The 13,037-nt window shown below is 33.6% G+C and overlaps 1 protein-coding gene across 1 annotated transcript in view; it reads right to left on the bottom strand.

The window, feature by feature from the left end:
* Positions 1-13,037, bottom strand: part of Exoc5 (exocyst complex component 5) — a 51,561-nt gene that overhangs the window by 14,685 nt on the left and 23,839 nt on the right. Inside the window, exons 5-12 of the mRNA XM_051177106.1 lie at positions 12,806-12,870; positions 11,060-11,088; positions 9,705-9,814; positions 9,058-9,102; positions 8,815-8,955; positions 8,124-8,206; positions 7,298-7,507; positions 5,654-5,801 (exon numbers count right to left, since the gene is read on the bottom strand). Of these exons, the coding sequence (XP_051033063.1) occupies positions 5,654-5,801; positions 7,298-7,507; positions 8,124-8,206; positions 8,815-8,955; positions 9,058-9,102; positions 9,705-9,814; positions 11,060-11,088; positions 12,806-12,870 (831 nt within the window). The remainder of the gene's footprint in view (positions 1-5,653; positions 5,802-7,297; positions 7,508-8,123; positions 8,207-8,814; positions 8,956-9,057; positions 9,103-9,704; positions 9,815-11,059; positions 11,089-12,805; positions 12,871-13,037) is intronic.

Genomic DNA, 13,037 nt, shown 5'->3' on the forward strand with positions numbered 1-13,037 from the left:
ACAGCAAAGACAGAATAACTTCATCTGGAAACAGAAGACAGAGACAGATGCAAATTATCACTTTGGAGATACAGACCAGACCTCCCATAGTAAGGCTTTAGAGTACTAGGCAAGAATCCTGAATGTTGAACATAGGTCAGTAAATGTACAAACAGCTTTTGGGCCTACCCTGGCTCTCAGTAGACGGATGTACTAACAGCATTATCTACCTTTCTACAGAGCTCCTAATGTCTACATCTTTCCTGATGTCAATAAATGTGAGCTTTATAGGATGACTGTCACTCAAGTCACTCTCTAGTGTTGAAATAATGACAGCAAAAGAACTACAGAGTTAGTAAAAATCTAGACAGGATACTATCTAGTGCTAAAACAAGGACAGTGACCAAGGTCTTGATGAAAATAATAAACAGATTACTGTGGAAGAATAAGTATTTTTTTTAAAAAGGGCAGATTACTATGATGGTAATAAACATCTAAACTTCCAATATGCAGACAGTACTGTAAGTCAACAAGCTTCCACAGTTTTCAGGGACCCAATAATGAACAAAATAAGGCATCAGAACCACCCAAAGTGTGTGATCTCTGAAGACAGAAAACTCAAAGTAGAGGTTTTAAAGAACCTCAAGATAATGTATGCAAGTAATTCTGCAATTTGTCAAAGAAAGCTGGACTACTTATAAAACCAAAAATATCCTGGAGCTAAAAGCATGGTAAAATGAATGAAAAATGTACTAGAAGCATCAATAGCAGAAACAAGCTACCTCCCAAACCAGACTAAACATGTAGGGAAAAGTATACATAGGGGAAAGGAAAAGGGAGTAAGAATATTTAAAGATTATAAAAAACTACAGGAAAGCATTAAAAGAGCAAATATTGGGCTACTAGAATTCAAGAAAGATGAAAAAGCAAGAATAGAGGGTTTATACTTCAAGATTCATTATAACCAAAATTCAAAGGTAAAAGACAAGAAGATTCTGAAAGCAACAAGAAAAAAAAAAAAAAAACCAAAAAAAACAAAAACAAAAAAAAAAAAAAAAAAACAAGTATGTAAAAGGATCAAGGGTGTACATCTATCTTTACAGGTAAAATGTGATTTCTTTTATTGCCTTCTAGTAGTATGTATGAGTCCTTTTTTTTTAAATTCCACTCAATTGAAGAATTGCAAAATTTTAATGGCTAGAATAGACTAAGATGAAATATTCACATATTGAAGGAAGAAAGAAGAAAAACAAAGCAAAACAAACAAACAAACAAAAAAAACCCCACTAACAACCAAAAGCCTACCAACAGGAATACTACACCCTGCAAAGCTAGCCAAAAGAAATACTATACCCAGCAAAGCTAGTCTCTAGATATGAAGAGGTAAGAGACATTTCCAAACAAACAGCGAGAATATACATCACTACCACATTTCTCCTACAAAGGGAAAAACAAATAAAAGATGAAAACTGAAGGTACAGACTCTTTAAGAAGAGCTTACAATACAAGTGAATTCAGAATGCTTTAATACTATATAGAAACATAGTACATAGACTGTTTATATCATTTTCATAAAATCTAAAAAAGTAAACACTATACTAAAAGTGAGGCAGTATAAAAATTCAAAATGTGGAGAGTAATGTAGTACATTACAAAGGTTTTTATTATTTTTTTCTTTTTTGCCCCATCTTTACAATCAAAAGTTATCAGTTTAAAACAGCTTGTTATAAAGTATCATCATAAAGATAAAAGGATAGACCTTAACAGACACATCAAAAATAATAAAGTATACTATATATTAGTAGATAAAGCCATTTAACCAAAAAGTAAAACTCTAACAGGGAGAAAGAAATTATAAAAAAGAAAAAGAAAAACAAAATACTAAGAGAAGGAAAGGATATTCCAAAGATAGAATCCAAAGAGAAAGCAGGAGTCATTTAAATCTGAAAAATAAATTAAAGAGACAAGGAAAAGTCATTATATAGCAATGGAGCTAATTCAATAAAAGGAACTAACAACTGAAAATGCATACACACTCAATATTAGAACACTCAAATACATATGGAAATATTAAAAATCTTAAAGGGAAAGATGTGCTCTAATACAATAAGTGCCTTAGAGGGGCTTTTATATTTCACTTTCAACAATGGATGGATAATCAGCAAAATACAGATTACCCAATAGAAATATCAGAATAAAATTGAACCCTAGACCAAATGAGCCTAATAGGCAGTTACAAAACATTCCAAACTAAAGCCACAGAATATGTATTCTTCTCAACTGTACATGGAGAAGTTACAGATGACAAGAAACACAAAACAAATCTGAACAAATTCTTAAAAGTTGAATATCTTTCAATAAATAAAACAACAAATAGCAAGAAAATCTTTGAAAAGTATACAAATATATGGAAATTAAATACCTAAATCACCAATGAATCGATAAAGAAGGGAATTTTAAAAAATTCTTGATATACATGATAATGGAAATAAAGCAAACAAACACCTTGTGGATGAAGCAGTACTAGCAACAAGTTTACAGCAGCTAATAACTATGTTTTCAAAAGTAGACAAGTCTCAGTGGATGCATCTACAAGACAATTCCTGCACTTTAGGCTCAGGGATAGTTACAGAAGAGGGGGCAAAAAGAATATAAAAGCCAGAGGAATATGAATTTTTAAAAAATATGCCATTTCATATTTACTGTAGTTATTATTACTTTTGATTTTTAGATTTCAAGTTTGCTATGAGATTATATCTCCTAGAAATGTCAGAAGCTACACCCATAAAGTTTTATCAACAGTATAACCTAAACATGAACTGAACAAGGACAACAACAGATATGCTAGTGTGGGGTCAGGGGAGGGGGAAGGAATTACTGAAGGTTCAGTCCTACACAAAGGACTACTGGCAACTAAGGAATGCTCATGGTAGGAAAACAGTCTTCCCCAGGGAATGGCAAACCAATATTACCAATATAAATGGTTAACCCTGACAGCATATGTACAAGCAACATCATACAGACTGAGAAGGGTTGTATTCATATATTTAGGAATGTATGTATGTACATAAAGGTATATAACAACAATTAATGAAAAAAAAAAAAGAGGCCATGAATTTAAAAGAGAGCAAACAGGGATGAGGAAAGAGGGGGGGGGGGTGATGTAATTATATTATAATCTCAAAAAAAAAAAAAGAAATAAAACAAATAGACTAAGAGCTAGGTGTGACCTTGCATGCTGTTAATCTCAGCACTTGGGACAGAAGGTCTCTGTGAATGCCAACTTGGCCAACATAGTGACAAAGTGAACTTCAGGTCAACTGAGCTACAGAGTGAGACTATCTCAAAAAAGGAAAAAAAACAAAATTCTCCAAAGTAAATCAGAGATGAAAAAGTATATATTTAATGGATGCTATGAAAATACAAATACAAAATACAAAGGATCATAGACACTATGGATAAATATATACCAACAAATTTGATAATCTAAAAGAAATGGATAAATTCCTGGACACATACCTTATCATGAAGAAACAGAAAACCTAAACAGATCAAGAATGACTGAGTTGGTACAACAATGATATGCCTATTTTGGAAGCAATCAACTAGGCACTAATAGGATTTTATTATAGAATATTAGTTAAAGATGTGTTACATTTGTTTATGTTGTGGAACATTTGTTCAATGATGCAAAGATGTGTTCCATTCTTTTATGTTGCATTTGTTTAACTCTGTTATTTTGCCTGTCTAAAACACCTGATTGGTCTAATAAAGAGCTAAATGGCCAATAACAAGGCAGGAGAGAGGATAGGCGGGGCTGGAGGGTAGAGCAATAAATAGGAGGATAAATCTGAGGATAGAAATTGAGAATCAAGAAAAAGGAGAGAAGGACATCAGGGGCCAGCCACAAAATAAAGTAAAGAAATGTATACAGAAATACAGATAAAAGCCCAGAGGCAAAAGACAAATGGGATAATTTGTTAAGAAAATTGGTTAGGAATCAACCAAGGTAAGGCCAGGCACTCCTAAGTAAAAATAAGCCTCTGTGTGTGTATTTATTTGGGAGCTGGGTGACGGGTCCCCAAAGGTGCCAAAGAGCAAAGATTAAAACAAAACAAACAAACAAGACAAAAACAAAAAACTAACTACAGGATTTGACACTTTGTGCCACATGAGTGAGCTCATACCTAGTACTGTGAACTTGGTCAAAGGCCCATGGCCTAGAAAATCACAGACCCTAGTGGTGAATTTACTGCTTCTGTCTGGATAAATGGACATGCTATCAAACTCTCCTAAGCAGTTACATTTATATGCATAGATTAGTGTTATCTCAGTCTTGGATACAAAAAGTTTCTTTTTGATCTGTCACAAATCTTAACACAGATTAAAGCAAACAGTCTGTTGAGTGAGGACAAAATGTGGATACCTACATATCATTAACAACAGACACAAATTAATTCAAAATAGATTAAACCCTTAAAGGAAATCCTTCAAAATTATGAAACTACAAGACAAAAACATACTTTGGGACATTGGAATGGATAGATGCTTCTTGAATGAGACTCCAAAAGCAAAGGAAACAAAAGTAAAAACAGACAAGACTAAATTCAATTATAAAGCCTCCACCCAGCCAAGAATGAAAAAAACTTACAGAATAAGGAGAAAATTCTTGCAATTATATAATCTAATAAATGTAGAGCCATATGGAGAACAAACAAGGAACTCAACACAATGAAAACATGATCATTATTATTAATCACCAGAGAAATACCAAAGAAAAATTCAGCAAATTATCATTTTACTTCAATTACAAAGCCAAAAAGATAGAGTAACAAAAGCTGGTAAAGATAGAGAAAAGAGAACCTTTTTATACTGTTGGTGGGGATATAAAAAGTCTTTATGCGAAACAGTAGAGTTTTCTCAAAACAATTAAAAAGTATAAGACCTCATAGTCCCCTACTGAGTATATATAGAAAGGAAAGGAAATTTGCTTGTTGAAGAGGGATTTGCATCCCAATGTTTACTGCAACAATATTCACAAAGGCAAGAAACAGAATCAACTTAAGTGTCTACCAAATGATGGATAGAGGAAATATGGCATATATACACACACAAAGCCCTCAAAACCATGGAATTCTGTTGTCTGCACAATGGGGAATGAACTGGAAGACATTCTTTTAAGTGAGATACCAAACACAGAACAACAAATACTTCATAATTTCATTCATAGGCCAAAACTAAAGAAGGGAATTTCATAGAGGGTAAGACTAGAATATAGTCACTAGCAGCAGAGGAGAGAATGGAAAGAGGTAAAGAGTGATGAGGAAAGGCTGGTCGCCAGGGAACAGAAATAATTTTGGTGTCCTACTGCACCAGTAGGATGACAGCAGATTAACAATGTACTCTATATTTTTAAATGCTAGAATAGATTCTGAATCTTTTTACTACAAAGAAATGATGAATATTTGAGGACACATATGCTCATCTTGATTTGAGTATTACTCAACATACACTTTTATCCAAACTTCGTATGATACCTATAAGTACATGCAATTTGTATAAACTGTGTTAATTAAAAATGATATTAATCAGGAAGTACATTTCTATCTTTGTACAAATGAGGTAAAATTTGAAATATACAGCTATAGCTTAAAAAATAATTTATTATTCTTACCCTATGACATCTCTCAAAGGCTTGTTTGGTTTCTTGTAAAAGATTAACTACCACTTCTTGAGATAGGAAAGTTTCCCCATGCGTATCAATACTTGGCCCCAGTGGTAAGTTGGTACGTTGTCTAATCCTCTCTTTCAAATCTTGAATACTAGTACATCATAAAGACAAATGAGAAAAGAAGTTTACTATAGATTTTAACTGCAAATACTCTCAACCTTAATGCATATCAACAAAAAAAAGAAAAAACAAAACCCAAAATGAGCCAATAACCAAAAGATTGAAATTCTAATTACAAAACTAGTTTTAATGACTTTCATCAAAAAAGGATAAATTTGGAGTTTTGAACTTTGGTGTGTATGTGCACAAGTGTGTCTGGGTGCATGCACCTATTTGCTTACCTTGATCATTCTTCACCCTACACCCTTAAAACAGGGTCTCTTGTACCTGGAGCTAGGCTAACAATCAGCAAAACCCTAAGGATCCTCTTGTCCGCTCCCTCAACCCACCCAGTGCTGACAACACAGTTGTGCAAATGGCCACATCTGGCTTTTTATATAGGCACTAAGGATTTGAACTCAGGTTATTATGATTGAATAGCAAATGCTCTTACCCACTAACCCATGTCTCCAGTCTCTAAAGACATTTTGCAACACAAGAAGCTATTCTAAATAACAAGTAACTAAAAGAAGTCTTGCATAAAAAGAAAACTTCTTTTTAAAGCACAACCATTTAAATATAATACTCATGTCTTCATTATATTAATTGTGATCTATTAAGTATAACTGAGCGTTTCTTACTGAGTAAGGATCACCTGGAACATTTATTATGTAGAGATCTCTAGGTTAAACTACCTTTGCTACTAGAACAGCTCAGGCTACTATGATACCATTTTTTGAAGTCTTAGAAGTATTCTTTAGGTGCACTTTTTAAAATAAAAAGATTCTGATTTAGCATGACCTTTTCTTTTTAAAATTTATTAGGTATGTGTGCATGCGCACATGGATCACAAGTCAGTTTTCAATACCATGGATTCTGGGGATGGAATTTAGGTTACTAAGGTTTGTACCAGAAGCACTTTTACCAGCTCAGCCATGTCATCAGTCCAAGATTTTCACTCCTTTACTAATGCCATTGAGATCTTATCTTTATTTATTATTACAATCTAACCACAACAAGAGCAGCCTAGTTGTACAAGAGTAGATCCACAGTATGCAAGGCACCATAAAGACTAGTCCTCCTTGTAGGATCTGATAGGTCCCATCTAGAAATGATCTGGGCAAGTAAATGACACCAACTTTACAGCAAATTATTTTCTTCTCATAAGCAAATTATCTCAGACATGAGATTCATAGTTATTAACCCAGAACAATTAACTCTGGAAAAGAACTTAAACTACAGACTTCTGTATATTATTAGTGTTCTCTTTATGTTATTTTGATTGAGAAGTATTTGATTTACATTTTCATCATGTTAGTTTAGGTCATTTCAGTGTGTAATTTGAGAGCAGGATTTGGTCAATAGCACATACAGTATGACGGTCTGTTCACAGAAAGTCTTAATGACAGCTAGTATTTACCAACTTTACCCAAACTTAATGTTCTTAACATTTTCAATTTTAATTATATTTGATTTTTAGAAACCTACCCTCCTGTGCCAATGGATCTCTTTTGGTGGTTTTTTGAATCATAATAGCGCTGTAGGATCATAGCACTTCTGCTTTTCAAATATCCAATCTCCACTTCAATGTAGTTCTCCAAATAGGAAATGAAAATGGATTTGATAAGCTTAGACAAGAAAGTCTGTTTATCAGTACCTAAATTAAACTCCATCAATTTGCTGGAAAGACTGGTGGTTCTTTTCATGGAAAAGAGAGAGAAAAAGATTAATATATATTTTAGACACAGCAACAACACTACAGATCCTAGATACTCATAATGGGACTTTAATGATTTATATCAAGCCCTTATTTCTTAAATCCTGAGGGGGGGGGGATAGTTAGGATATAGAGAGCAGCTTATAAGTTATATACAGAACAGAATAGAATATTCTCATAAATAACAAATAAAATTCTTAAGTCAGTTAAAACAATGTCTTTTGTTAGTACAGTAAGAATTCTGTTCATGTGCAACTCCAGTCTATACAGGCAAGCATTTAATGCCAAAAGGGACACTGCTGACAAAGTACCTGAATACTTTCCACTTTCTACAGAGAGAGAGAGAGAGAGAGAAAGAGAGAGAGAGAGAGAGAGAGAGAGAGAGAGAGGGGGAGAGAGGGAGGGAGGGAGGGAGGAAGTATGAAATGTACTTGTCTAATAATTAACAATATACCTCAGCAAGGCATGGTCACACATATCTTGAAAGCCTAGCATTCATGAAGAAGAGGTAGGCAGACCTCCTCTGTGAACTTGAGATCAGTCTGGTCTATAGAGTTCCAACCCAGCTAGGTATAGTAAGACCCTGTCTCCACATACCTGGTATACAGATCATAGAGACTTTTGAGATACTGCTCAGCATCCGATTTCCTACATTCTTCTAACTGATCTCTTACAAAACTCTAAAAATTAAAGTAACATTCTGTTAAGGGAATATTAAATTGTATAACTTCTTAAGATCATTATGTTAAATAAATAAACCAAACTTAAAAACACAAATATCACATTCTTTCTTGCCTGTTAAACAAACCTAAATTTAAATTACATGAGTATATTGTAGGTAAGACATAAAAGTAGAAAGGGGGTAAGGTAAGAAGAGATCTTAAGGGAGGTGAGAAATAAAAGGTTGAAAGCAGAAGGGGCTTCTACGAGGAAACAAAGGGACCACCTGGAGGAGAAAGGGTACAGGGTAGGGAAGTGGCTGAAGAACAAAGGAGGACATAGGGAGTTGGTTTAATGAAACCCATTTCTTGATTTGCTAACTTAAAAAAACTAGTTTAAAAAAAATCTTCCAAAGGTGCTGAGTTCAATTCCTAGCACCCACATCAGGTGGCTCACAAGAACCTATAACTCCAGGTCCAGGGGGAATCTAACACCTCTGGCTTCTGTGGACATTTGCACTCATATGCATTGCATGAACACACACACACACACACACACACACACACACACACACACACACTACCCTATTACCCTAAGAACTATTTAATTCATTACTGTTTAAAGTTACCTGTAGTTTGATTTCAAACACATTCTGAATAAGTTTAGCCAGTACTGCTTCTGGATTACTAAAGATATCTCCAACTTGCTTGTTCACTCGCTGACAGAGTATTGCTGCATCTTCAAATATATCATTTCTCAAGTAAGCACCCTAAATACCAGAGATATTTTACATTGTTAGTATTTTATTTATAAATAACTTCAAAATGCAAATTAGTATAAAATAAAATTCAAATGTATACTGTAAAGTTACCTCTTGGCACTGCTTTATATAAACATCAATACAATGGGAATAACCCTATGAAGAAAAAACACTGTTACTGTCTGGTTCCAATTATAACAATCTCAACCAAAGTGTTATATGCAATAAAACAATATCTTGTATCCCAGTGAATGATCAACAGCTATCAGACTTATTAGTGGTAGCAAAGCATCCAGTAACTTAACATGGGAATCTTGTCCTATTTTCTATGATTAAATTAATAGGATTTTCAATGAGGTTTTTCTCTTCAACTCGGATTCCAGAAAGACAGCTCCATAAACTACATGTTTGTCCATCACCTGAGATGCCCCAGGTACCTATTTCTAGTCACAGTACATCAACTCTTTGGTTTGCATCTTCCACCAGTCTTTACATTCGCGTTTTCTTACTTTTTACTTATTTACAAATAGTTTTGATTGAAAATGATATACTAGAAGGCTGATGCCATGATTTTCTTTCCCCAACTATTTGAATTGCTTGAAATAGCACTAATATTACCAGAAAAAATCCTTAAATATTAACTAACATTTAACAAACATCAATCAAAATTATACAACAATTAGGAGAAAACAAAGGACATAAATTTAAAATCTTCAAAAACTTGAAGATTGATCATGAGTTAAAATTGTAATCTTTACCTTAAAATGAAGTAAAACTGCTGCTACTTCCCTCATCCTGGAGATCTCCCCTCTTCTTTGGGCACTAGTAAACTCCTGAATCAGCTGGCATTCTAAATCATGGTATTTACCTACAACCAGGAAAATCATCCAACTGTATCATGGCAATCTAGTAGACAACTTACATACAGCTATCTAAATCTACAAATACTAAAAAATTTACAGTGGTTATGGATCTGTCTTCTTGGAAGAATTACAGAAACATGAGATTTTAAACAATGGCTCTAAGTCATATAATGTACACAAATGAGTATTTCAAGACACAAAAATGTACAAACTGGCAAAATAGTTGAGCTCCTCAGAGTATAACAGCGGTTTATAATTATTACTTAAACCAAAAGATGACTACATATTCAAATGAAAAAGGAGAGGGGGGGGAAACTTTTCAGATGTCAATTTTATTAGTAAAATATAGAAAAAAATCCTTAATCTTTAATCTAAAGCTAGGGAAAATATGAAAACTAGAAAGCCTTTACCAATGCTCAGACTTCTGAGAATAACAGTTTATTAAATATCAAATTTTATACTAAGATAGCATGTGGACTTTGGTTTAATACCATATTCTCAAGACTATTACAGTTCTTAATTACTATTTGAACCTTGAACTTTTTATAGTGATCAAAAATATTTCTAGAGAATCCAAATATCTATATATGTCCTTATTCTAAGACTCAAAACACTAGGCTTTCGAGAAATGGTTTGCCAAACAGTGTACACAGGTAAAGCTTGCTAAAAATAAAGGGATCCTCCCCACCCCCCGAAGCATGAGTATAGCTTAAAACACAACCCAAAGACTAGCATAAGCCAGGAGTGATGGTGCATACCTTTAATCTCACCAGCACTCAAGAGGCAGATGCAGACATAAAGATCTCTGTGAGTTCAAGGCCAGCCTGGTCTACGTAGTGAATGGCTAGGGATATACACTGGGACCCTGTCTCAAAATACAAAACAAAACACCCCCCAAAAAACAAATTATAAGGAGTGAAATAGCTAAATAGGAATTGAAATGCTCATGTCTTCCCAATATAATAGAAAACCCTTATTCAGAGATACGTAAATGAACACAATCTCTAAAAATACATAGTTAACTAAATACAGAAAGTCTAATTAATTTAAAATATACATCAAAATACACACAAGGCTCTAGCAGAATATCCCAGAAATTGGTAATGGTTATTTTGAGGGAAGAGGCCTCAAACTCTAGGATGGGATGGATCAATGGTATTATTCCCACTTTCTCACCTGTTGCTATTTTTTTTTAAATGAGTTTTTTTTTCCCTATTTAAAAACATGCTAAATAAATAGATTGTACTTACTTGCAATTTTGGATTTTACTTCTGAAAACCTGAAAAAACAGAAAGTCAATGATGGGATTCATATGACATAATACAATGGGGGAAAGTGGGTGCAGTAATGTATGGGAACTTTCTGTATTATTTTTCTATCTCTTCTTAAATACATCATAAAAATAAAATGTCACTATAAAAATGAATAAAACAAAACTGTGGAAGAAAGTGCTAGAAAAAACATGTCAGGTGATAAAATAAATTTAGGCAATTCAAATGAAATTGTTATTTTTCATTCACAAAACTGTTAAATTGTTAAAGGAAGAGTTCCACCTGAGGCAATAACAATCCAGCCAATCTCAAAGTTAGGTTACTATCCTTACTTGTTCACTTGGCAACTGGGAAGAATAACCACAATGTAAAGTTTTAATTTGTTTTTTAATGATCATATATGATGATACAGCAATTACAAATGATAAAAACCACAAACCAAAACTAGGAAAATGAAAGAGACCATAAAAGAACTCAGAGATAAGTCTAGAAGAATAACCACCAATTTTTACAAACTGAAAACCACAAAACAAACTAAAAACTTTTCAAGTATTAAGCATCAACGGAAACTAATTTTGAGAGATCCTATACAACTGCTCATTTGAAGAAAGAAGATGACTTTTAAAAGCAGGCAAAGAAGGAAATACACATTTAAAGCACTATATAAAAATGTTATAACAAAGTCAAGGCAGACAACAGAATGGCTATATTGATCTATGTGAATGCATTAGATCTGTCTAAGATATATATTCAACACTAAGGCTTGGCTAGAGGTATGTCAAATGTGTGAGGGCCTGGGTTCACTCCCCAGCATTCAGGACATGGCCCCGCCCTGCTACCACAAGGAATAGAAAAGATAAATAACATGAACAGTAACAGTCTGTGGATGTAGAAAAATCAGAATGAAAGGCAGAATAGACAATGTTGGCAACCATTAATATCCACCTAATCTTGACCTAGACATTTTATCCATTTAAGTAATGGTTCAACTCTTGGGTGACTAAGAAAACTATTACTGTTCATCCTTTATGATGGTACAGGGTTGAGAGTGAAATAAATATATGGAAGTGGTTAGGAAAATAACAGTCAAGCTTCAAGTACACAAAATATATTCACATTCTATCAGTACCTGAAGATGTTCAAGTATCAACAAATGAAAACCATGTTCTGCACCATGCAGAAAGCTGCATTTCTTTCAGACAGTCACCAGAAGGAACTACTTCTCATGAGAGATCATGAAGACAATTTATTGTAGGGTAGATTCTAGTTAGTGATGGCTGAGGAATTTGCATTACAAATACATTCTTAACTCAAATTCTCTAAGATAGATTCTATAGGTAGTCTAAAATTCCATACAATTATATACAACAATCTGTACACTTCTTAATTTTTTTGAAGAAACTACATTGCTTTCACCAGCTTTTCAAAAGTGACCAAAACCCCCAAATTTAAGCCTAGTCTAGTAATACAAAAAGAGTTCAATAGCCAAGTTAACACTGGTTCTCAAAAGTTCCAAACAGGAAAATTCTCAATCTTACTTTGTCAATTTAAAAGATCTCCTTCATCAATTTTGTTTTTAAGGTATATTATTATATTACACTGCATCTTGTACAAATAAGGTGCTCAAAAAATTCTTGCTGCCTTAATGAGCAAGGAAAATACAGGAAAAATGCAATTTTATCCCATAAACTATATTTACAAGTAAGCTCTTAAGATATAACTTGCCTATCAAAAGGTAACTCCTGGGCAATCAGATGCAACTTCTGAATGACGTCTGCTGCTTCCTTTATCTATTAGAAGTAAGTAAAAGCAACAATTAAAAAGAATTCTTAGATTTCAAAAATTAATAGTATAGCTAAAAACAGTAATACTGCCCTATACACAGCCATAATGCCTGCCCCAAACAATTTTCTTTAAAATCTTAAGGGCAATACATAATAACCATGTATCTTTATGC

The sequence above is a fragment of the Phodopus roborovskii genome, unplaced genomic scaffold, assembly GCF_943737965.1.
Source record: "Phodopus roborovskii unplaced genomic scaffold, PHOROB, whole genome shotgun sequence".
NCBI lineage: Eukaryota > Metazoa > Chordata > Mammalia > Rodentia > Cricetidae > Phodopus > Phodopus roborovskii.